Raw genomic sequence first — 23,760 nt, forward strand, 5'->3', positions numbered from 1 at the left:
GAGATTTTGTAACGCACACACATACGCACACACGCACACACACACACACATACATACATGTGCTCAGTTCGTCGAGCTGAGTTGATTGGTATATACGACTTGGGTCTCCGAGCCTCGGATAAAAAGTCGGTTTTCAAGCGATCTTTATACCCTTCTTAGGGTGTAAGAAGGGTAAAAAGGGATATTTCTGGAAAGTTAACAATTTTAAAAAATACAAAAGACTGCAGATTTGATTTGCCGCCTTAAATGGCAATATAACAGCGTTTCTTTAAGCCCAAAAGAATTCAAATCAGGACATAAACGGCTGAGATACTGGTGTGACAATTCTTCATTAGTAGTCTGAAAATATGTCTCATATTCGTATATCACAGATATCTCTGAAACCGAATTTCCAATTGCAGAAAAAATGAATGGGTCCAATGACAAAACCATAGCTTTCGTTTAAAGATAAAATCGCACAAATCGGTCCAAGGACGACTGAGATCTTGATGGGACACATTTTACCAATGTGTGAAGTTGATACGTCTAATGCTTTATGTTCGTATTTCAGAGATATCTCCGGAACCCGATGTCTAATTGCAAAACAAAATACAATGGGTTCAATGGCAAAAGTCATAGCTTTCGTTTAAAGATAAAATCATGCAAATTGGTTTACAGACGGCTGAGATATTCATGTGACATTATTTTGTTAGTTTTCTGAAAATGCACTTCATGTTCGTATTTCTCACATATCTCTGGAACCAAATGTCCGATTGCAAAAAATTGAACTCGTACAATGACAGAGTCATAGCTTTCGTTTAGTGTTAAAATCGTGCAAATCGGTCCACGGACGGCTGAGATCTTGATGTGAGATTTTTGTAACGCACACACATACGCACACACACACACACACACATACATACATGTGCTCAGTTCGTCGAGCTGAGTTGATTGGTATATACGACTTGGGTCTCCGAGCCTCGGATAAAAAGTCGGTTTTTCAAGCGATCTTTATACCCTTCTTAGGGTGTAAGAAGGGTAAAAAGGGATATTTCTGGAAATTTAACAATTTTTAAAAAATACAAAAAGACTGCAGATTTGATTTGCCGCTTTAAATGGCAATATTACAGCTTCTGTTTAAGCCCAAAAGAGTTCAAATCGGGTCATAGACGGCTGAGATATTGGTGTGACAATTCTTCATTAGTAGTCTGAAAATATGTCTCATATTCGTATTTCACAGATATCTCTGAAACCGAATTTCCGATTGCAGAAAAAAAATTAATGGGTCCAATGACAAAAACATAGCTTTCGTTTAAAGATAAAATCGCACAAATCGGTCCAAGGACGACTGAGATCTTGATGGGACACATTTTACCAATGTGTGAAGTTGATACGTCTAATGCTTTATGTTCGTATTTCAGAGATATCTCCGGAACCCAATGTCTAATTGCAAAAACAAAATACAATGGGTTCAATGGCAAAGTCATAGCTTTCGTTTAAAGATAAAATCATGCAAATTGGTTTACAGACGGCTGAGATATTCATGTGACATTATTTCGTTAGTTTCCTGAAAATGCACTTCATGTTCGTATTTCTCACATATCTCTGGAACCAAATGTCCGATTGCAAAAAAAATTGAACTCGTACAATGACAGAGTCATAGCTTTCGTTTAGTGTTAAAATCGTGCAAATCGGTCCACGGACGGCTGAGATCTTGATGTGAGATTTTTGTAACGCACACACATACGCACACACGCACACACGCACACACACACACACATACATACATGTGCTCAGTTCGTCGAGCTGAGTTGATTGGTATATACGACTTGGGTCTCCGAGCCTCGGAGAAAAAGTCGGTTTTTCAAGCGATCTTTATACCCTTCTTAGGGTGTAAGAAGGGTAAAAAGGGATATTTCTGGAAATTTAACAATTTTAAAAAAATACAAAAAGACTGCAGATTTGATTTGCCGCTTTAAATGGCAATATTACAGCTTCTGTTTAAGCCCAAAAGAGTTCAAATCGGGTCATAGACGGCTGAGATATTGGTGTGACAATTCTTCATTAGTAGTCTGAAAATATGTCTCATATTCGTATTTCACAGATATCTCTGAAACCGAATTTCCAATTGCAGAAAAAAATGAATGGGTCCAATGACAAAAACATAGCTTTCGTTTAAAGATAAAATCGCACAAATCGGTCCAAGGACGACTGAGATCTTGATGGGACATATTTTACCAATGTGTGAAGTTGATACGTCTAATGCTTTATGTTCGTATTTCAGAGATATCTCCGGAACCAACCCTAATTGCAAAAACAAAATACAATGGGTTCAATGGCAAAGTCATAGCTTTCGTTTAAAGATAAAAATCATGCAAATTGGTTTACAGACGGCTGAGATATTCATGTGACATTATTTTGTTAGTTTTCTGAAAATGCACTTCATGTTCGTATTTCACATATCTCTGGAACCAAATGTCCGATTGCAAACAAAATTGAACTCGTACAATGACAAAGTCATAGCTTTCGTTTAGTGTTAAAATCGTGCAAATCGGTCCACGGACGGCTGAGATCTTGATGTGAGATTTTTGTAACGCACACACGCACACACACACACACACATACATACATGTGCTCAGTTCGTCGAGCTGAGTTGATTGGTATATACGACTTGGGTCTCCGAGCCTCGGATAAAAAGTCGGTTTTTCAAGCGATCTTTATACCCTTCTTAGGGTGTAAGAAGGGTAAAAAGGGATATTTCTGGAAATTTAACAATTTTTAAAAAATACAAATAGACTGCAGATTTGATTTGCCGTTTTAAATGGCAATGTTACAGCTTCTGTTTAAGCCCAAAAGAGTTCAAATCGGGTCATAGACGGCTGAGATATTGGTGTGACAATTCTTCATTAGTAGTCTGAAAATATGTCTCATATTCGTATTTCACAGATATCTCTGAAACCGAATTTCCAATTGCAGAAAAAAATGAATGGGTCCAATGACAAAAACATAGCTTTCGTTTAAAGATAAAATCGCACAAATCGGTCCAAGGACGACTGAGATCTTGATGGGACACATTTTACCAATGTGTGAAGTTGATACGTCTAATGCTTTATGTTCGTATTTCAGAGATATCTCCGGAACCCAATGTCTAATTGCAAAAACAAAATACAATGGGTTCAATGGCAAAGTCATAGCTTTCGTTTAAAGATAAAATCATGCAAATTGGTTTACAGACGGCTGAGATATTCATGTGACATTATTTTGTTAGTTTTCTGAAAATGCACTTCATGTTCGTATTTCTCACATATCTCTGGAACCAAATGTCCGATTGCAAAAAAAATTGAACTCGTACAATGACAGAGTCATAGCTTTCGTTTAGTGTTAAAATCGTGCAAATCGGTCCACGGACGGCTGAGATCTTGATGTGAGATTTTTGTAACGCACACACATACGCACACACGCACACACACACACACACACATACATACATGTGCTCAGTTCGTCGAGCTGAGTTGATTGGTATATACGACTTGGGTCTCTGAGCCTCGGATAAAAAGTCGGTTTTTCAAGCGATCTTTATACCCTTCTTAGGGTGTAAGAAGGGTAAAAGGATATTTCTGGAAATTTAACAATTTTAAAAATACAAAAGACTGCAGATTTGATTTGCCGCTTTAAATGGCAATATTACAGCTTCTGTTTAAGCCCAAAAGAGTTCAAATCGGGTCATCGACGGCTGAGATATTGGTGTGACAATTCTTCATTAGTAGTCTGAAAATATGTCTCATATTCGTATTTCACAGATATCTCTGAACCCGCATTTCCGCTTGCAGAAAAAATTAATGGGTCCAATGACAAAACATAGCTTTCGTTTAAAGATAAAATCGCACAAATCGGTCCAAGGACGACTGAGATCTTGATGGGACACATTTTACCAATGTGTGAAGTTGATACGTCTAATGCTTTATGTTCGTATTTCAGAGATATCTCCGGAACCCAATGTCTAATTGCAAAACAAAATACAATGGGTTCAATGGCAAAGTCATAGCTTTCGTTTAAAGATAAAATCATGCAAATTGGTTTACAGACGGCTGAGATATTCATGTGACATTATTTCGTTAGTTTCCTGAAAATGCACTTCATGTTCGTATTTCTCACATATCTCTGGAACCAAATGTCCGATTGCAAAAAAAATTGAACTCGTACAATGACAGAGCCATAGCTTTCGTTTAGTGTTAAAATCGTGCAAATCGGTCCACGGACGGCTGAGATCTTGATGTGAGATTTTTGTAACGCACACACATACGCACACACGCACACACGCACACACACACACACATACATACATGTGCTCAGTTCGTCGAGCTGAGTTGATTGGTATATACGACTTGGGTCTCCGAGCCTCGGAGAAAAAGTCGGTTTTTCAAGCGATCTTTATACCCTTCTTAGGGTGTAAGAAGGGTAAAAACGACTTCAAGAAGCAAATAATATTGACTTTTTTTTCGGAAAGTAGAGTACTCTTTTGGAATATAATATATTATATTAAGATCGCCGAGTCCAAGAAGAACTGACTGTTTGCATTGTTTTGAATATGCATTGGGTTTAGACAGTTGCTGGGATTGCATTCAATACCCTAGTGACGAAAGATGGAAGATGCGCAGTAGAATCGTACTGGGCCCATAACCTATTGGATATATGGGAGCCCCTCACAAAGAAAACACAATACTAGAGTATCCTACAACCCATGGCAGGCTACTAAGTACTAATTGATAGTTTTTCCAAGAGCTGCAGCTCTTTCTAATCTTGAACAGATCGCTTCCTAATCTTGATGTTAATCGTTAGTTTATCGTTATCGCAGATAAAGTTAATTGTGTTCAACGTAATCGTTTGCTGCGATAAAGATGAATCAACTCAATTATTAACGGAGTTCGAGAATTTAACATAAGTTAACTTGATAATTTAACGATAATGGAGTTAATAGATTACGCGATTAAAGTTGGTATACAATTTTGTCAGAAGCCGAGAATTGAACAAATTGATTGTTGATTTTGATCGAAGCGATACACCACAAAATTAGGCAGAGCATCGGGGTCGGACCACTTGTACTTGCGCATTTGCTGGAAAGTTTGTTGTACGAACGTCGATTGGAAGGACATGAATTGAATCAAGAATTGTTTTGGAGGCAAGAAGCACAGGAAGACTGACTCAATGTTGGGCGGCGCGAGGAGATTAGCAAGGCGAATATCAGCTAGTGTACACAACCTCGCTGTAGACGGGAGATGGGTAGGAAGCAGCCGCCAAATAGATGTAGCTGATCTTGTACTGTAGATATTTGTCGTTTAATTAATAGAGAGCTGTACTGCCGTCATACGCATATTTGTCCCATGTTTGCTGGGATTCCCTATGTACATGGGACAGTTATGCGTATAACGGCAGTGTAGCTGCTGGAAAAAGTATCAGTCAGTAGCCCTCCATTGAGTGGTATAGGGGAATCTAATATTTTTTGCGAAGGTGATCTATTAACTATCTCCTTTTATTTTCATATCTGTTTCTCTCTTACTAATTTAATAATGAGATGATATCGATTGTGCATCACAAAGAACCTTAGCTCCGTATACATGCCTGAGCCTACCAAATTAACGAACTTGGAAAAAAATCATGTCTGATGGGAGGTATAAAAATATGATATGAGTTTATCACCTAAGTTGGGTTACAAATAACTTTTGTAAGAAGAAAAATTACTCTTGCGACCCGGAAATGAAACAGTATTTGTTGTCCCGGATATCCCGGGATTTTCGGGATTTCAAAAATAATATCCCGGGAATCGGGAAATCCCGAATTTTCCTAAATCCCGGGACTTTTTGTCCCGGGATGTCCCGGGATGGAAACTCTAGTTATGCCTCAAGTATTCTGCAAATAAGTTTTTGGTATTATTATTTGGTATTTTACCTCTTATGCAAGGCTAATTCATACCAATTTCTGTTATCGATGTCGTCGCTCCTGCTCGGGTGTAGACTAAATAAATGAAATGAAAGAGAGACGTCTCAATTCTCATTCCTCATTTCTCACTTCCCACTGTAAAAAAATGAGCAGCGCGAAGTGAGCAGTGAGAAGTAAGACGTCTCACTACCCACTTCGCTATTCTTACTTTTTACAGCGAGAAGTAATGAATGAGGAGTGAGAAGTGAGACGTCTAACTTCTCATTCTTAATTTCTCACTTTTAAAATGACCTATTCGGCCAAACGACCCTTTCGGCCAAACGACCTTTTCGGCTAAATGACCCTTTCGGCCAAACGACCCTTTCGGTCAAATGACCCTTTCGGCCAGATGGGTTTCGGCCTAATGGTTTGTTCGCCTTAATGGCATTCGGCCAAATGGGTTTCGGCCAAACGGCCCTTCCCCGATTTTTCATAGCAAGGCGTCGAAACTCTGTCAGATCCACAATAATGACGATTAAAATCGATTGTAGGGGTTAACGGAGGTTTTGATCAAGAAGGGGTGGAGGAAGGGGTTCCGACTTTTTGCCTTTCTCGTACAGCAAAGTTGTACCGAAAGGCTATAGAATTACAAAAATGAACAAAAAGGCCCGGAGACCCATAGTGTTATATACTAATCGACTCGGCTCGACGAACCCAGGTGATGTCTGTTTGTGTGTACGTGTACACATTTTTAGACACTCTTTTTAAAACTTAGCATTACCTGATTTAGGGTTGCGAAATGGTGAGTTAACATCCGGGAAGGGGCGCCTAACATAGCTCTGGTCCTCACAAGTTCCAATACTCACGCTTCCACGGGTCTTCCGATGACAATTGACCGCCAGCTAAGGGTTACGTACTGTCCTTCTGACATCAGCTAGAGTGAGAGGGTGCGTCCTGTGGGGTCTGCCTAGGATGTGGTGGGGTTCGACAGTGGGTTCTGTTGAACTTCTATAAAAAGCTGCATGTGTCCCCAAGCAGGCCCTATCAAAGCGACCGTGTGCCGCTCAAAGCGCACTAGCCTAGTCCTGGTGTTGGGTGGGACTTTAAACAAATTTGACCCGACTGATCGAGCGTCTGTTCACCAAGGAGGTGCGGCTCCAACAGCGTCTGTTCTGGCATCCAGCGGCTGAGTATGAAATGCTATTCCCCGGTAGCTATACATAAGATGGCAGCCCCATCCCGGTGGATAGGGAACCTTGGGCCAACAACTTACTGTTCCCGAAACATCAATTTGTTCGATAATCCGATAATGAAAGAATACGGACTGATTTTACGGCGACGACTCTTAGAGCGAAACAACGGACACGAATAGGAACATGGAACGTTTTAACCCTAGCCCAGCAGGGTAAATTGGCACAACTTGCCAATGAGGCACGCCGCATGAAGCTTGAGATCCTGGGACTGAGTGAAGTCCGTTAGCCAAACTTTGGAGAACACAGAACGTCATCGGGACAAGTTCTGCTATACTCTGGTTTACGAGGTGAACACGCTCCCCGGCATCGCGGAGTTGGCGGAGTTGGATTCGTTGGCAGGATGAAAGAGTTGGACGACGATTCAACACACGCCGACTGGCAGATGCCACGGTGAAACGGTCCTTCATTGAAGAACTGGAGACGCGTGCTGCAGATATTCCGGAAGGTGGCAGCGTGGAAGACCAATGGACCGCCATCAAGAATGCCTTCATCGCCACCAGCGAGAACAATCTGGGCGAACTGCGCACCCAGAGAAAACAATGGATCACCGATGAGACCTGGAGAAAGATAGAGGAGCGAAGAGAAGCCAAAACCGCGATAGAGCGATCGAAAACCAGAGGAGCCAAAGTCTTAGCCCGTCAACGATACGCGGCTCTTGAGAAGGAAGTAAAACGCTCATGTCGACGGGACAAGCGAGCGTGGGCACTCTCTGGCCGACGAAGGAGAGAGAGCCGCCGCAACCGGGGACTTTCGCCTCCTCTACGATATCTCACGACGCTTAAGCGGAGCGAAGATGAATGCAACGATGCCTGTGAAAGACGCGAATGATCAGTTATTGACCGACCCAACTGACCAGCTGAAACGCTGGTTCGAGCACTTCGAACAACTTTTTCAAGTGCCAGCCAGGCCATCACCACCTCGGCATGATCTGCCTAGGATCCGACATATAACACGCGTCAATACCGAAGCTCCATCACTGCTAGAGATTACAACAGCCATCCAAAGCATGAAACCCATGACCCATGACGGATTCAGGAGAAGATCGATGCAACTCTCCGGCGACAGCAAGCCGGATTCCGTGCCGGAAAATCCTGTGTGGACCATATTGTCACGCTCCGCATAATTCGGGAGCAGGTTAACGAATTCCAAGAGTCCCTTTACGTGGTATTCATTGACTACGAAAAAGCTTTCGACCGTCTCAATCACGAGAATATGTGGGGCGCCCTGAGAAGCAAGGGGTTCCTGAGAAAATCATCGGCCTCATCGAAGCACAGTACGAGGCCTTTTCGTGTAGAGTGCTGCACAATGGGGTCCTGTCCAACCCTATCCGGGTCGTAGCTGGTGTGAGGCAAGGATGTATTTTATCACCGTTACTGTTCCTCATCGTAATCGATGAGATTCTGGTAAATGCGATTGACCGTGACCCAAACCGCGGACTGTTATGGCAGCCTATAACCATGGAGCACCTAAACGACTTCGAATTGGCTGATGACGTTGCACTCCTCGCGCAACGGCGCTCTGATATGCAGAGTAAGCTCAACGACCTTGCCGAGCACTCCTCCTCGGCAGGTTTAGTCATCAACGTCAACCAAACCAAATCGTTGGACGTAAATACGGTGACTTCTTCCAGTTTCACAGTAGCCGGGCAACCAGTGGAGAATGTTGAAAGCTTCCAATATCTTGGTAGCCAAATGGCGTCAGACGGCGGTACCAAGATCGACATAGGCGCACGGATCAAGAAAGCAAGGGCTGCCTTTGCGAGTTTAAGAAATATCTGGAAAAACAGGCAGATAAGTGAACGCACCAAAATACGAATTTTCAACTCGTGAAATCTGTGCTGTTATACGCTAGCGAAACATGGTGTGTATCAGTGGAGAACACTTAACGGCTGCAGGTGTTCATTAACAGATGCCTGCGGTATATAATTCGGGCTTGGCCTCACAACTGGATCTCAAACAACGAGCTCCATCGTCGTTGTCACCAGAGGCCGATAGCAACAGAAATTCGGAATCGGAAGTGGGGCTGGGTCGGCCACACTATACGTAGGGCGGAAACGAAATCTGTAAACAAGCATTAGACTGGAACCAAGCGGGACATCGCAGGCGAGGCTCATGGTGGCGAAGCCTCAATAAAGAAATAAAAAAAGTCGACCGAAATCTAACCTGGCAACAGGTTAAAGCGATAGCCGGGCAACGCTCAGGATGGAGATCTTTCAAATCGGCCCTTTGCACCACCGGAGGTGTACAGGATCCATAAGTAAAAAATTACCTGATTTACTTGCAACAAGTTCCACTCGACTGGGAATGCGGTCCCATTGTTTGCTATTGAAAATTGGTCCGATCGAACATTGCGGAATTATTAAAAAAAATCATCGTTTCCCCCCTTGAAAAAAAAACTTCACGCAAAAATGCATGCAAAATGATAGAAAAATGCGATCTATTCTCCCAAAGTGCTTTTTTGACCTTTCTTATGTGATTTTTTCAATACAATTTACGATGCACGAGAAAGGCATCATCACCACTAGGTGGATTATTCTGGGGTTTTTACCCTTTAAATAGCCAGCAGGGTACACGGGTACCCACGAAACTGAAATACTTGTATCTTATGCAATTTCAACCGATTTCAACAGTTTTAGGCTCATTTGAATTTTCTTCTTTATCATGGCTGGGATCGGTCTAGTCACACTGATGTCTGGGAAATCCGGATTTCCAGGGACATGTCCTGATTCGGTAATAATGACCTTGGATTTCGGTATCAAACTTCTTTAAATTTCCACAGCAGGTTGATGTTATGATTATATCGGGCCCATCACATTTGAGTGACCATTTAAGAACAGGTTCCCAGAGGGGTCGACAGAGGACATAAGCATTTTTGAACGGAACCCCAACAATATGGGTATCAATCTTCTTGAAATGATCCAAGGGCCTTGTTTCTCATCTTAATTTTTGTTTCTCTATCTCACCACTCATTGATCTCTGTGCCCCCAGTGGTCTTCCGGAAGTTCTGATTAGACAAGCCAGTTTCTTCTGGTGGAATTCCTGGAGGAACTTCCGAAGGAATTCCTGGAGGACCGTCCGAAAGAAATTCCTGGAGGAACTTCCGAAAGAAATTCCTGGAGGAACTTCCGAAGGAATTCCTGAAGGAACTTCCGGAGGAATTCCTGGGGGAACTTCCGGAGGAACATCCGGAGGAATTCCTGGAGGAACTTCCGGAGGAATTCCTGGAGGAAGTTCCGGGGGAATTCCTGGAGGAAGTTTCGGGGGAATTCCTGGAGGAACTTCCGAAAGAAATTCCTGGAGGAACTTCCGGAGGAATTCCTGGAGGAACTTCCGGAAGAATTCCAGGAGAAACTTCCGGAGGAATTCTTGAAGGAACTTCTGGAGGAATTCTTGAAGGAACTTCCGGAGGAATTCCTGGTTTTTCTGTGATTTTTACTCGCGAACAAAATATTGCCATACTCTTTGTCTTTGCGCTGTCCATACTCGCAAACAAAGCAAGCACCAGAAAAATGCAAGCAGCAAGTTCGCGCGACTCATGACCTATCCCGGAATGGACACTCCGGAGTTAACTTAACTAGTAAAAACAGGATCATCAAGAACACACACTTGAGATAATTTCAAGAAGTTTGATATCCATATTGATGATGTTCCATTGAAAAATGTTTTAGACCACCTATGACCTCTTGAGGAATCAGTTCTGGAATCGCCAATCGAATTTCAAGGAAAGTTCTTCAAATTTTCCAAAAGAAATTCTTCCGTGTATCAACCGAAATTCTTTCAAAACTTTCAATGAAAAATGTTCTGAATATAGAAGTTCTTCGAATCTCCAGCGAAAATTCCTCCGAAAGTTCAAAGTAAAATCCGCCGGGACGATTCCTTTAAATTTCCAGGTTTTTCCGATTTTTCAGTGGAAATTGCTTCGAATCTCCTATTAATTTACAGAAGGATTTCTTATAAATTCAAAGGGAAATTTTGTCAGAATTTCCAGTGGTGTTCCATTTTAATTACCAAAGATAATTCTTCAGAAATTTAAGGGATTTATTTCAGTATTGCCAGTAAAATAATCTTCTGAATTTAAAGTGGAAATTCTTATGAACTTACAGATACAATTATTCTGCATTTCGAAGAAAAATTCATCTTCAAAGGAAATATTATTATCAATGTATTCATAAATCGTAATCGTGTATGCTCACTTGAGATTTAACGATGCAGCTAGTTGAAATTGCATCTAAAGAGGCAATTGCGGCTCTAGAAGGGTGTGCCGAAGCGCAATAGCTTGCCGGGAATACCCGCCGATACCCTATACATTCTTGCATTCAAATGACATAATAAAATAATGCTGGTAACGGATGAAACGACAAAACTGCACAACCCTCAGCTAGTCCCAAGGTGGGTTCTCGTTCTCGAGTTCATCATAATCGAACCGGTGCACGGTGGTGGTAACCAGATCCACCCGAGACACTCGTGTCACACCGTCTTCCACACCACTGGCTCTAATCGCAATCGTAAACTAGCGTAAACAAAATCGATCGAAATACTCCCCCAACCGAATGGCCCTGGTGTTGGGAGAGTAAGGTAGATGCTATGCTAGATAGATATACTCTCCGTCGAACAATCCAATCCAATTACCTTTCTGTCGGTCCAGACGATGGTATATTGTTATCCATTTAAACAGCAGCGCAGGGGCACAACACTCCAGCTGAAATCCGGTTCCGAACGACGAACTTATGGGTGGAAAGGAAGGGACTGTAGGTATGGTTTCGACACGAAAGCGAAATCGGTTCAATCCGGTGTCGTAGATTCCAGAATTTATTTACGATGATGTGTCGTAATCAAGATCGATAAATGCGATGCACTATTTTCCTCGGGAGTTTTCTTCTCGATTCGTCGGATATAGTCGGATACACACACTTCCCGAACATGCCACTTTTGCAGGGCAAGAGGCGGGGGTTTAATAAAACTCGGGGAAAACCCCCGAAACCCGTATAAACTTTGAGGCACAAGAAACTCTTTTTTCGATTTATTTTTTCTTCATTCCTTCACACTAACTGCTCACTTTTTTCCATCCACTACTCTATACACGTTACGTTTAGCTGCTAGCGGCTCCGTAAGCCTTCTCCAGTGCTGCTGTTGCTGCTGCAGCCAGAGCCAGCGAGCGATCGCGGTGGGGCAGACAACACACGGATACACACTCCACACAGTTTTCCTCTACATCTCTTTCTTCATTATTTTTTTCATATCTTACTCATTCAGGGGCTCATTTGCGCTCACACAACATTTTTCTTCCTACATATATAAATTTCGCTTAATTTCGATATCTCTTCTTCGATTTCCACCAGACCAGACGATGGTGGCTAATTGTTGGCGCGGGGGGAACGGGTCGTCGGAAAATTTCACTTTGTGGTCTACATTTTCAGCTCCATCGAACGAACATCCGGGCGACCGACGACGGTCGCTGGTGCGATAATCCGTCAACGCATTCACTCGTTTCCGCTGCTAATCCACTCTGATGATGTGCTTCATCATATTTTTCTTCTTCTGGATGCCCCGGACGAATAACATTAAAAATTCATATTCAACATTCTTTCTTCCTGAAATCGACTACACTGGGGAGACACCCCTCCCGTCACAGATTGTTGCAGCGGACTGTGAGGGGGTGCAAAATCTTCCCGTTTACTCAATTTCACTAGCAAAATTCCAATCTTTAATCTCTCTGTTGTAGCAAATCACACTCACTAGTCACTACTCCTCTTCACAGCAGTGGAGACGAGACACATCCAACCAACTTGGCGATTTCGACGACGACGGCGACGACTTCGAACTCGACGAGACGTTTCATGGACCGCGATGGACTGACTGACCTCACCATACACGCACTAGCCCGATAGATGGAAGGCGCTGCTGGCTGCACGGCCTCTCGGAACGGCACACAACACTCACCGACCGTCGTTTCACCAATACACGCTACCTATACTATAGTCATTGTTACTGTTGTTGCAATTGCTGGCTTGTTGTTGCACAGTCTGGTCGATGTCGTCGTGATACGGCAGTCCATTCCATTCCGAACCGACGAACACTAACGGAACCATTCCCGAGTCTCTGCTGCTGAACCAGATCCGACCGAACGCAGACACATGTTCCGCGGATGATGGTGGATGCGCGACCGGACAGACATGCGACAGGAGAAATTTCCTTTTCGACTGTGCCTGCTGATGACGACCACGACACCGATGGAACTTTCAGTGTTTATCTGTTTACGCGGAAATAAACACAACCACAGTTGAACACGGTGGCGACGGAGGAGTAGCAGTATCTGCCTATAAGATCACCATCAGCTCAGCTCGACGATGGATGATGTAGTCGTCATCCCACTACTAGGCGATAGCCGAGGCTTTTGGTTTATATCTGCGTTTGGAGAAAATAAAGAAAAGAACAACGTCAAGTTCATGATCAATTATTATATATAGAAAATCATAAAATGCCAACGAGTGGAATACTTAGCAAACCGAATAAAGCTTTAATAAAAATGTCTTATACACAATGCTTCTGATTATGATATCAATGTTGCACAGAAATGATTTTTTTGCCAGTAATAACCAACTATAATAAATAATTAATTGACCCTACTATTGCTATGATCAGATATCAGGATATTAGGCAGATCGATCACAATGAGCAACTTTCTTATATGTTTCCTCTAGTATCGTAATATCAATGAAAAAAAAAATTGTTTCACTATATTCTTCTTTAATAAAGAGAAGAGCATAGAAGAGCATAACTTGAAAGAAAACTGATGCAAAAGACAACATGAAAACGGGAGATTAGTCAAAAGGAAAGAAACATGAAAAAAAGATAATATAATAAATATAAGATATAAAAAAAAAACAACAAAGAACAAGTCAGATAGAAACGCAGAGAATATAAACATACGAACAATGAAAGACATTCTACAAAAATTGCATCAATTTTAATCTCATGAAAGTAAGTCGAGGAAGATGGCTACGCTACACTAAGCGACAACTCTTGTAAAATAGGGAATGCTTCTGGAAACTGTAGATTTGATACTGAACCAGCCTTTTTTGATAATTGAGGTTCAAATATCTTATGAAAAAAAAATCTGCTGAAGCTATCCAAAACGGCTCATACCTTTTTTTTCAACCTTAGAGAATATGTTGAACAGTTGGCAATATCACCCCAAGCCGATACATGCTTGAAGTTTTATAAAGTTTAATAACGGATAGGCTTTGACCAGCAACTCCTATCCCTATCTTCCAGTGGAGCCTGTCGGTATACAAGCAACCTTAGGGAAGATCGGGTAACCAACCGCGGTGGGAATTATGTTCGTATGTAGAGGTGCCTCCTGTCCCAGGATTCGGAACATAAAATATATCACATTCCTGGAAATTCCGGGATCCCGCGATTTTTCTTTAATATTTAAATAATTTCCAATTACGGATTTATTCAATAGATGATTTGACGCTACATGTTTTAAAACATGCGGTTTTGATACGGATGTTATTGTTTATAACATCATACTGCTGACAATAAAATGTACATTTTAATTCTATATTGTTAAAATATTTTTCAGTTCTAAATGAATCAACGTGATGTAATCATACAGGGTGCGGCAGAAAATAATGCGAAAATTTATTCTATTTCTTTTAAATCCCATTTGAACTGCTCCAAGCAATATTTTCATCGTTTTGAGTTCAGTTATTATTATAAGGTTCTTTCAAACAAATTTACTGAATATGTGCTTTATTTTTATTAATAAGGCCGATACAAATATTTGTCTACCCCCCTCGGATTTTTTAGCCAAAAAATAATATTTTGAGGGGGCAACAAAATAAAATTTGGATAATTTTGAGGATTTTCAAAAAATACTTTAAAAAATCCGAGGAGTTTTTTGATTTTTTTCATTTTAATATTTATTTTTTACTATCCCCCCTCCCCTTGACCTTTCGGAGACCAGTAGGACAAAAAGTTAATTAAATATTTGTAACGGCCTAATATCCTCAAGCCGACGCCGGAGCTAGAACACGCCTTTCGAACCTAGTCCTCCTACGTCAACTGCTATGTGCATGTTATGGCTAACGTTCGGGTCTTCACACTTGGGTGCGATGGGTTTGCAGACTCGTGCTTCAACATACACCCCAATTGTATAACCCAACGGAATATGATCCGGACTACTAGAGGGCCATAAATCTTTCCACCAAAATATCATGTTGTTCTTGTGCATTGCGCAGCCATGCATTGTTGGGTCGATTGAACTTGTGACATGGCTGTAGGACAACATTTTGACCCTAGGAGAATTCGGCCTTCCCCCAGAGAAGCACCGGTCCGTGCGGCCGTTGGCAACAGCATCGATACTGAAAAGCTTTTGCGTCGAAAAACAGGATTATAAGTTTTTCCTTCTTCAACAAAAAAAGCAATCTTTTTGAACGAGTCACTCGTAGTTCCTATACCGGGTCCGTAATCAAGTGGCGTTTCACTCAAGCTTTGGAAGGTACATGCAAGTCTTCTTTGATGGTTTTCGCATGGATTTCTCTGAAATTTTGACTTCCTTGGCATGTTTTCTGGTGGAACACACGAGGTTGCGAGCAATCTTTCCACTAGCCGATTTGATCACGTTTGGCTACGTGCAAAGCTCGGACGTCCACTTCCCGGCTTCCGTTGCTTAGACCCATCATGCAGAGACATTTTAAGGCGATAAACTGTGGCCAAAAGCCATCCTACCACCATAGTAATCTCATTCGGCGTCTTCTGGGCGAGCAACAAACTAGTAATCACTTCTTTTGGGTACATTTTTACAAATTTGCAATACAACAATTACAATCTCTCGGTGCGGCATTTGAAAGTAAACATAAACAAATATACTTTCAACAGAAATTAGTCACTAGCTACTCGAATTAACCCAATATTCAAGTTTAAACATTTTCGCATTATTACCGCACCCTGTACTTTAATTTTGCATTATGCATTTGACGTCCGTGCCGTCACTGCAGCGAAGCAGCATTAATATTGAAAAATTCAGTTTTCATTCGGTAATAATATTACAGAGCCTCCCTCCACTGGAATTTGATTTGGAATTAAAATGTCACACGAAAATAAAAAGATAAAAAATTTCAACTTTATTTAAGTGTAAAAAAAAAACAAAAAAAAGGTTGGTTGTTGGATTGTTTGGAAATCTTGCATTATTAAGGAAAATTTTATAATTATTAGAAGCTTGATTTCTTGGCATTTTTCTTATTTAGGGGCAGAAGGAACAACTGGAGGACCTTCGGAAGGAATTCTTGAAGGATGTCTGGAGAAGCTTCCGGAGGAATTTCTGGAGGTACTTCCAGATGAATTCTGTGGAGCTTCCGGAAAAAATCCTTGAGCAACTTCCTGGAGGAACTTCCGGAAGAAACCTTGGAGGAACTTCCAGAAGAATTTCTAAAGGAACTTCCAGAGGAATTCCTAAAGCAACTTCCGGATGAATTCTTGGAATAACTTACGTAAGAATTCTTAGAGGAACTTCCGGAGGAATTCTTGGAGGAACTTCCGGAGGAATTCTTGGAGGAACTTACGGAGGAATTTCTTTGAGAAACTCCCGAAAAATTTGTGGAGGAATATCCGGAGGAATTTCTCTCGGATGAGTTCTTGGAGGAAGTTATGGAGGAAAACCTACAGGAACTTATTAAGGAATTTCTAAACGAATTGCTGGAAGAACTTCGGAGAAATCGCTGGAAGAACTTCCAGAGGAATTGCTGTAGGAACTTCCGGAGGAATTGCTGGAGGAACTGTTGGAGGAACTTCCACAGCAATTGCTTGAGGAACTTCAGGAGAAATTGCTGGAGGAACCTCCGGATAAATTTCTGGAGGAACTCCCAGAGTAATTGCTGAAGGAACTAACGGAGGAATTGCTGGATCTTCTGGCGAAATTCCTTTGAGGAACTTATGGAGGATTTTCTTTGAGGAGCTTCCAGAGGAATTCATTTGAGGAACTTATGGAGAAATTTCTTTGAGGAACTTCTGGAGGAATTCCCGGATAAATTTCTGAAGAAACTCCCAAAGGAATTCTTGGAGGAACTTAGGGAGGATTTCCTGGAGGAATTCTTGAGGGAGCTTCTGGAACAATTCCGAAGGAATTTTCGGAGGAATTTCCCCGGAACTGCCGGAGGAACTCCTGGAGGATCTTCCTGAGGAGTTGCTGGAAGAACTTTCGGAGGAATTGCTGGATGAACTTCCGAAGGAATTGCTGGAGGAACTAATAGCTGAAGGAATTTCCGGAAGAATTGCTGGAGGATCTTCCGGAGGAATTCGTGGAGGAACTGCTGTAGGAACTTTCGGAGGAATTGCTGGAGGAGCTTACGAAAATTACTGGAGGAACTTCCGGGGGAATTCCTGGAGGAACTTACGGAGGAATTTATTTTAAGAACTCCTGAAAAAAATGTGGAGGAACATCCGGAGGATTTTTTCTCGGAGGAGTTCTTGGAGGAAGTTATGGAGGAAAACCTACAGGAACTTATGAAGGAATTTCTAAAGGAATTGCTGGAGAAACTTCCGGAGAAATTACTGGAAGAACTTCCAGAGGAATTGCTGTAGGAACTTCCGGAGGAATTGCTGAAGGAACTTCCGGAGGACTTCCTGGAGACACTCCCGGAGGAATTGCTGGAAATTGCTGGAAAAATTTATGGAGATACTTTCGAAGGAATTCTTGGAGGAACTTCCGGAGGAATTCCTGGAGGAACTTACGGAGGAATTTATTTTAAGAACTCCTGAAAAAAAATGTGGAGGAACATCCGGAGGAATTTTTCTCGGAGGAGTTCTTGGAGGAAGTTATGGAGGAAAACCTACAGGAACTTATGAAGGAATTTCTAAAGGAATTGCTGGAGGAACTTCCGGAGAAATTGCTGGAAGCACTTCCAGAGGAATTGCTGTAGGAACTTCCGGAGGAATTGCTGAAGGAACTTCCGGAGGACTTCCTGGAGACACTCCCGGAGGAATTGCTGGAGGAACTTTCGGAGGAACTTCGGTGGAATTTCTATGTGGAACTTATGGAGAAATTTCTTTGAGAAACTTCTGGAGGAATTCCCGAAATAATTTATGAAGTAATTCCCAAATGAATTCTTGAAGGAACTTAGGGAGGATTTCTTGGAGGAAATCTGGAGGAACTTCCGGAGGAATTCCTGGAGGAACTTCCGGGGGCATTTCTGGAATAGTTTACGTAAAAATTCTTGGAGGAACTTAGCATGAGCATTATGACCGCACAATTCGTAGTTGCTACTCCGTGATTGACTGAACTTGCGAAATTGTACAGAGAACACAACGAATGATTAGCTACCTCTTCTCAATGTACACGTTTCGGGGGCTCAAATATTTAAAGTCAATAACGGCGCCGGCCACGTCCTTACCGTCCTTAGCCAATCACAAGTTAGTACTGCTTGTCAATTGCTGCTCGGCACGCCAGATTATCTGCAAGCTGCAGGCAATCTGAGTGGTTGCATTCGAGACTGCGTTCCACTTCCTCTGCATCTTCACGATTGTCTTGGGATAGGATATCGTTTTAGTTACAAAGGATAATTTATCTGGATTCACTTTGGTAAGCGATACGATCTATGGGATGGAAAATAACACTAATTCGAGTTAAAAGCTAAAACATGCACGCCCGGTGTCATATGAAAACTGAGGAGATTCACGTTTTGGACTACCGCACGAAAGCGCAGCACTCTGTACTCAATTACTCGATGGCGCTTTTTTCGACCGCGTGCGACATGCGCATGAGCCACCGAACACAAAATACTTTATTTCTTTCCCGACGACTAAAACACGCACTGCACTTACTTGATTGATGGCTACTCTTATTATTGGCCGCACAATGCAGAACACAATATTTCGGCCGATCGCGCGATAGTTCTGCTATTCACTTGCACAAAGCAGAACAAAATTTCAATTATCAGCCGATCGTTTTGCTTTTCGCACAAAGCAAAACTTAATTTCGACGACCGGCCGATCGCTCTGATTACTGGAGAATCTGAAACACGAGAAATCACGCACTGAAAAGATTAACTTTATTACCGTCCGCGCAATGCAGAACACAATATTTCGGCAGATCACGCGATCGTTCTGCTGTCCGAAACAAGAGAAATCTCGCACTGAATCGCAGCAATTGCTTGAGGAACTTCCGGAGAAATTGCTGGAGGCACTACAGGAGAAATTTCTGGAGGAACTTCCGGAGGAATTGTTGGAGGAGCTTCCGGAGTAATTGCTGAAGGAACTTCCGGAAGAATTGCTGAAACTTTTGGAGAAATTCCTTTGAGGAATTCCTATGTGGAATTTCTGGAGGAATTCCTTTGAGGAACTTCTGGAAGAACTGTTGGAGGAACTTCCGTAGCAATTGCTTGAGGAACGTCCGGAGAAATTTCTGGAGGAACTTCCAGAGGAATTGTTGGAGGAGCTTCCGGAGTAATTGCTGAAGGAACTTCCGGAAGATTTGCTGGAACTTGTGGAGAATTTTCTTTGAGGAACTTCTGGAGGAATTCCCGGAGGAATTTCTGAAGAAACTCCCAAAGGAATTCTTGGAGGAACTTAGGGAGGATTTCCTGGAGGAACTTCCGGAGGAATTCTTGAGGGAACTTCTGGAGGAATTTCTTGAGAAATTCCGAAGGAATTCTTGGAGGAATTTTCAGAGGAATTGCCGGAGGAACTCCTGGAGGATCTTCCTGAGGAATTGCTGGAAGAACTTCCGAAGGAATTGCTGGAACTTCAAGAGGAATTCCTTTGAGGAACTTATGGAGGAATTTCTTTGAGGAACTTCCGGAGGAATTCTCGAGGGAACTTCTGGAGTGTAACGGTTATACGATATACTTTATTGTAAGGTTTCAGTAACGGGTCAGCCTAGAACCTCACTCACATGGTCGTATTTCAACGGCGGGTATCATTACCAACAGAATGACAGTCGATGGATACGTGTACACAGGATTTTGTTTTCGCACGATTTTGGATTATGTATATTGGTATCTGTGATAGCTGGGTAAACCTAAAGGCCAGTCGTATGAGTCGAGTCAGTTGGAGATAAGCAGGACATCAGGACGGATGTACAACGGTGCGGATACTTGGTCGCGAGAGGTATCAATTCGGCTGGTACAATGGCAACGAGGATTTTAATTGGTAGGTTGATTCTAGACGAATTTGTGAAACAAAAAAGGAAGATCCAGTGGAAAGTGTTCTTCCACGATGGCAGAACTCAGCAGCAAACATCTTCTCAATGCTTGTAACAAAAACAACAAGATGGCGACTGAAAATCTAGCTGAACAAAATGGCGAATTACAAGAACTCAAATGGAAATATGGGTTGATCAGGATAGGCTTCGTGCTCTTACTTCGTGGAACGTATAAGAATATTGACTTCGTGCCGAGAACTATTTTATGTAGATAGAAAAGTTGGCTAATTGCAATGACATTGATACATGAATGTGTAATGATTGCTTAAAATACTTCGTGTAGAGAATTCCCTTCGTGTTCATAGGAGACTTTGTGTTGTTCTAAAATGGAAGGAAAAGCTTCGTGCTGGTTCAGGGGTTTTGATAATATTGGCTTCGTGCTGGGATTAACACTTCGTGAAATAGAGAGTAACAGAAAAAACTTCGTGCTTTTTCTGTGAGAAAGATACGTAGTTTGCTTCGTGCTGGAAATAGCACTTCGGGTTTACATTGTATGAGTGCTAGGTAACGCCGCTGTTCCAGTTAGAATGCATTTTTGGTTCACGCGATGAATTTCATTTGGTATTAGAGGATGGTTTCGTGTTTGTTTCTGGAATTTTGTGACTGCTAATGAATTATATATGGTACTAGTAGATGCTGGTGATTAAACGTCTGATATGGATGAGCTTACAACTCGTAAAAAAAAGCGTGAATAAGTAGGAGCGTATACCTGGTAACAAATAGAAATGAAACTTGTTTACGATCCAAAAAAATAAAATGATTTACTGAGTCAGAGAAAATTAAATGATCATACGTTGATTAGAGAATAGGTTTCAAGGAATGTGTTTTTTTTTTGTTTTGGTTGAAGATGCAGCAGCAATGCCACCGTTCAAAGTCGGCACAGATCCAAGCAACGACTGGATCCGGTGGAAGAGAGTCCTAGATCGATTTTTTCAAGGGAACAAAGTGCAGGAGGATGAAGAAAAGTTTAACTTATTTTGACACAGTTGTGAAGTGGGAGGTACAGAAAACGATCGAAGAAAATGACGAAATCTTGGAGGAGGTAATAGTGCTAAAATATGAGTCTGCTATACTATCATTGGATGAATATTTCGCACCTCTTCTGAGAAAGAGATTCGAGCGGCACGTTTTGAGTCGTTGCGACAGAATAACCAAGAAACGTTTGAGGAATTTGTATTTCGATTGCTTGATCAGGCAAACCGGTGCAGTTTCTCCGATGTAGATGATATGATTGTCGACCAAGTTATTGAAGGATGCACATCAACTGTACTCCGGAAGAAGCTTTTGACAACCGAAATATCGCTATCTGAAGTGGTATCTTTGGGAAAGACTTTGGAGGAGGTTCAAAGACAAACGCGAACATACGAAAAGCCCACTACAAGCCACGGAGAAAGCGATTTGATACAAAAAGTTGTCGGAAAATCCTCATTCAGCCACAGATACTCAGCGAACTCTAGAAAGTGTTACAATTGTAACAAACCGGGTCACTTGGCTAGAGAAGTCGAGAAATGTCCAGCGAAAAATGTGGAATGTTACGGTTGCCGAACAAAGGGTCACTTCAAGGTCTGCTGCCGAAAACGAAAACATGAAGAGTCGATTAACAAACGTCTAGTGGGAGATAAGAGAATTCACGCCATCACCTCCGAAGGATCTGGTTCGGAAAAAGGAGTATTTTTTGGAAAGGCGTCTCAGCAGATGAGCGAAATTTTCGAAATGGACTTCGGAGGAGTGACAACAAGTATAATAATTGACTCGGCGAATATAATTGATTCAACGACCTACAATCACTTAAAACGACAGGGAGCACGGATTCTGGATGAGAGGAAGCCACAGAATGGGGAGATCAGCTTCAAGTCATTCGCATCGAACAAAGATATCCTTTTCAGTGCCGTTTTCGAAACGGAGATCAAAATTCCAGGTGCAGATACCAGAATTTGGTCACATGTTTTAGTCGCCCAGAGGGGCAGGTCAGTTTGCTGAGTAAGGGAACTGCTTTTGCCTTAGGAATTTTGAAAATTGGCTATCATGTTAACCAAATATCTGCGGACCATGCAGATGTCAAAGTTGACGATCACGAAGAATTCCCGAAGATACCAGATGTACGGCTGACCATACAGATTGCCGACACGATTAAGCCGGTGGTTCAAGCGGCTCGACGTTTTCCGATGTCAATGGAAGCAGATGTGGAACGCACAATTCAAGATCTTTTGGAGAAAAACATCATCGAACGGGCAGAAACCCCAATCTCTTGGGTATCACCCTTGGTTCCGGTGAGAAAATCTGACGGGAGAATCAGATTATGTGTTGACATGGGGGCCGCTAATGAGGCAATAAGGCATGAAAACTACCCGATGCCAAATATGGACGATGCAATGTCTGGAATGAAGACATTAGAAGATTAATAAATAAACAAGAAATTTTAAAACATTTATGTAGTTACGAGTTTTATTATTGTTTCGATTAGGTTGCGAAATTGTCCAAGATCGATCTTGAGGCGGCCTATTACCACTTTGAACTTGATGAAGTCAGTAGGAATATTACTACCTTTGAGGCTAGGAGTGGAGTATACAGATTCTGTAGGTTGATGTTTGGGATAAAATCAGCTCCCGAATTGTTCCAAAGAGAAATGGAGAATTTATTCAGGGGGATCAAAGGCCTGGTGGTCTACATGGATGATTTCCTGATCTATGGAAAGAACACGATGTAGCTCTGCAAGAAGTTCTTCGTAGAATTGAAATGTTTAATTTGAAGATCAATAAGGAGAAATCAGTCTTCGGGGTATTCGAAGTGGAGTTCTTGGGGCACATCGTGTCCAGTGAAGGCATTCGTCCAACGGATGGGAAAGTGAGAGCTATATTGAACCTGCAACCCGCGTCATCGATTACCGAGCTAAAATCTTTGCTGGGATTAGTAAATTTTCTCGGAAAGTTTATCCCGAATTTATCAGCCTTGACATTTCACATGCGAACGCTACTGCAGAAGCATTGTCCCTTCGTTTGGACAGAAACGCACACACAAGAATTGAACACTGTGAAAAATACTATTGCGAGTGCGGGTTCCCTTGGTTTTTTCGACCCAGCTGATGAAACAATCCTTGTGACGGATGCTAGTCCGTATGGACTTGGAGGGATTTTAATACAAATCAAGGAAGGCGTATCACGTACAATATCCTGTATTTCTAAAAGTTTGGCAGACTTCGAGAAGAAGTACTGTCAAACTGAAAAATAGTGTTACGCAATAATATGGGCAATGGAGAAATTGTATGTGTATCTGTACGGCAAGCGCATTTCACGCTAGTTACAGACTGCAAGCCTCTGGAATATTTATTCAACAGAGTAAAATCAAAACCATCCGCGCGCATAAAAAGATGGATTTTACGTTTGCAGAGCTTCGGCTTCACGGTGAAGTA

At 42.0% G+C, this 23,760-nt stretch overlaps 1 protein-coding gene across 6 annotated transcripts in view; it reads right to left on the bottom strand.

Annotated features, from left to right (window-relative positions):
* LOC134225187 (rho guanine nucleotide exchange factor 11) overlaps positions 1–23,760 on the bottom strand; it is a 421,082-nt gene that overhangs the window by 391,933 nt on the left and 5,389 nt on the right. For 3 of the 6 annotated variants that reach the window (XM_062705057.1, XM_062705055.1, XM_062705051.1), the window contains exon 2: positions 11,777–13,552. In XM_062705057.1, the coding sequence (XP_062561041.1) occupies positions 11,777–11,814 (38 nt within the window). In that variant the 5' untranslated portion in view covers positions 11,815–13,552. The remainder of the gene's footprint in view (positions 1–11,776; positions 13,553–23,760) is intronic. The other 3 variants (XM_062705053.1, XM_062705054.1, XM_062705052.1) reach the window with 2 other exon arrangements.

This window comes from Armigeres subalbatus, chromosome 3, assembly GCF_024139115.2.
Source record: "Armigeres subalbatus isolate Guangzhou_Male chromosome 3, GZ_Asu_2, whole genome shotgun sequence".
Taxonomy (NCBI): Eukaryota; Metazoa; Arthropoda; class Insecta; order Diptera; family Culicidae; genus Armigeres; species Armigeres subalbatus.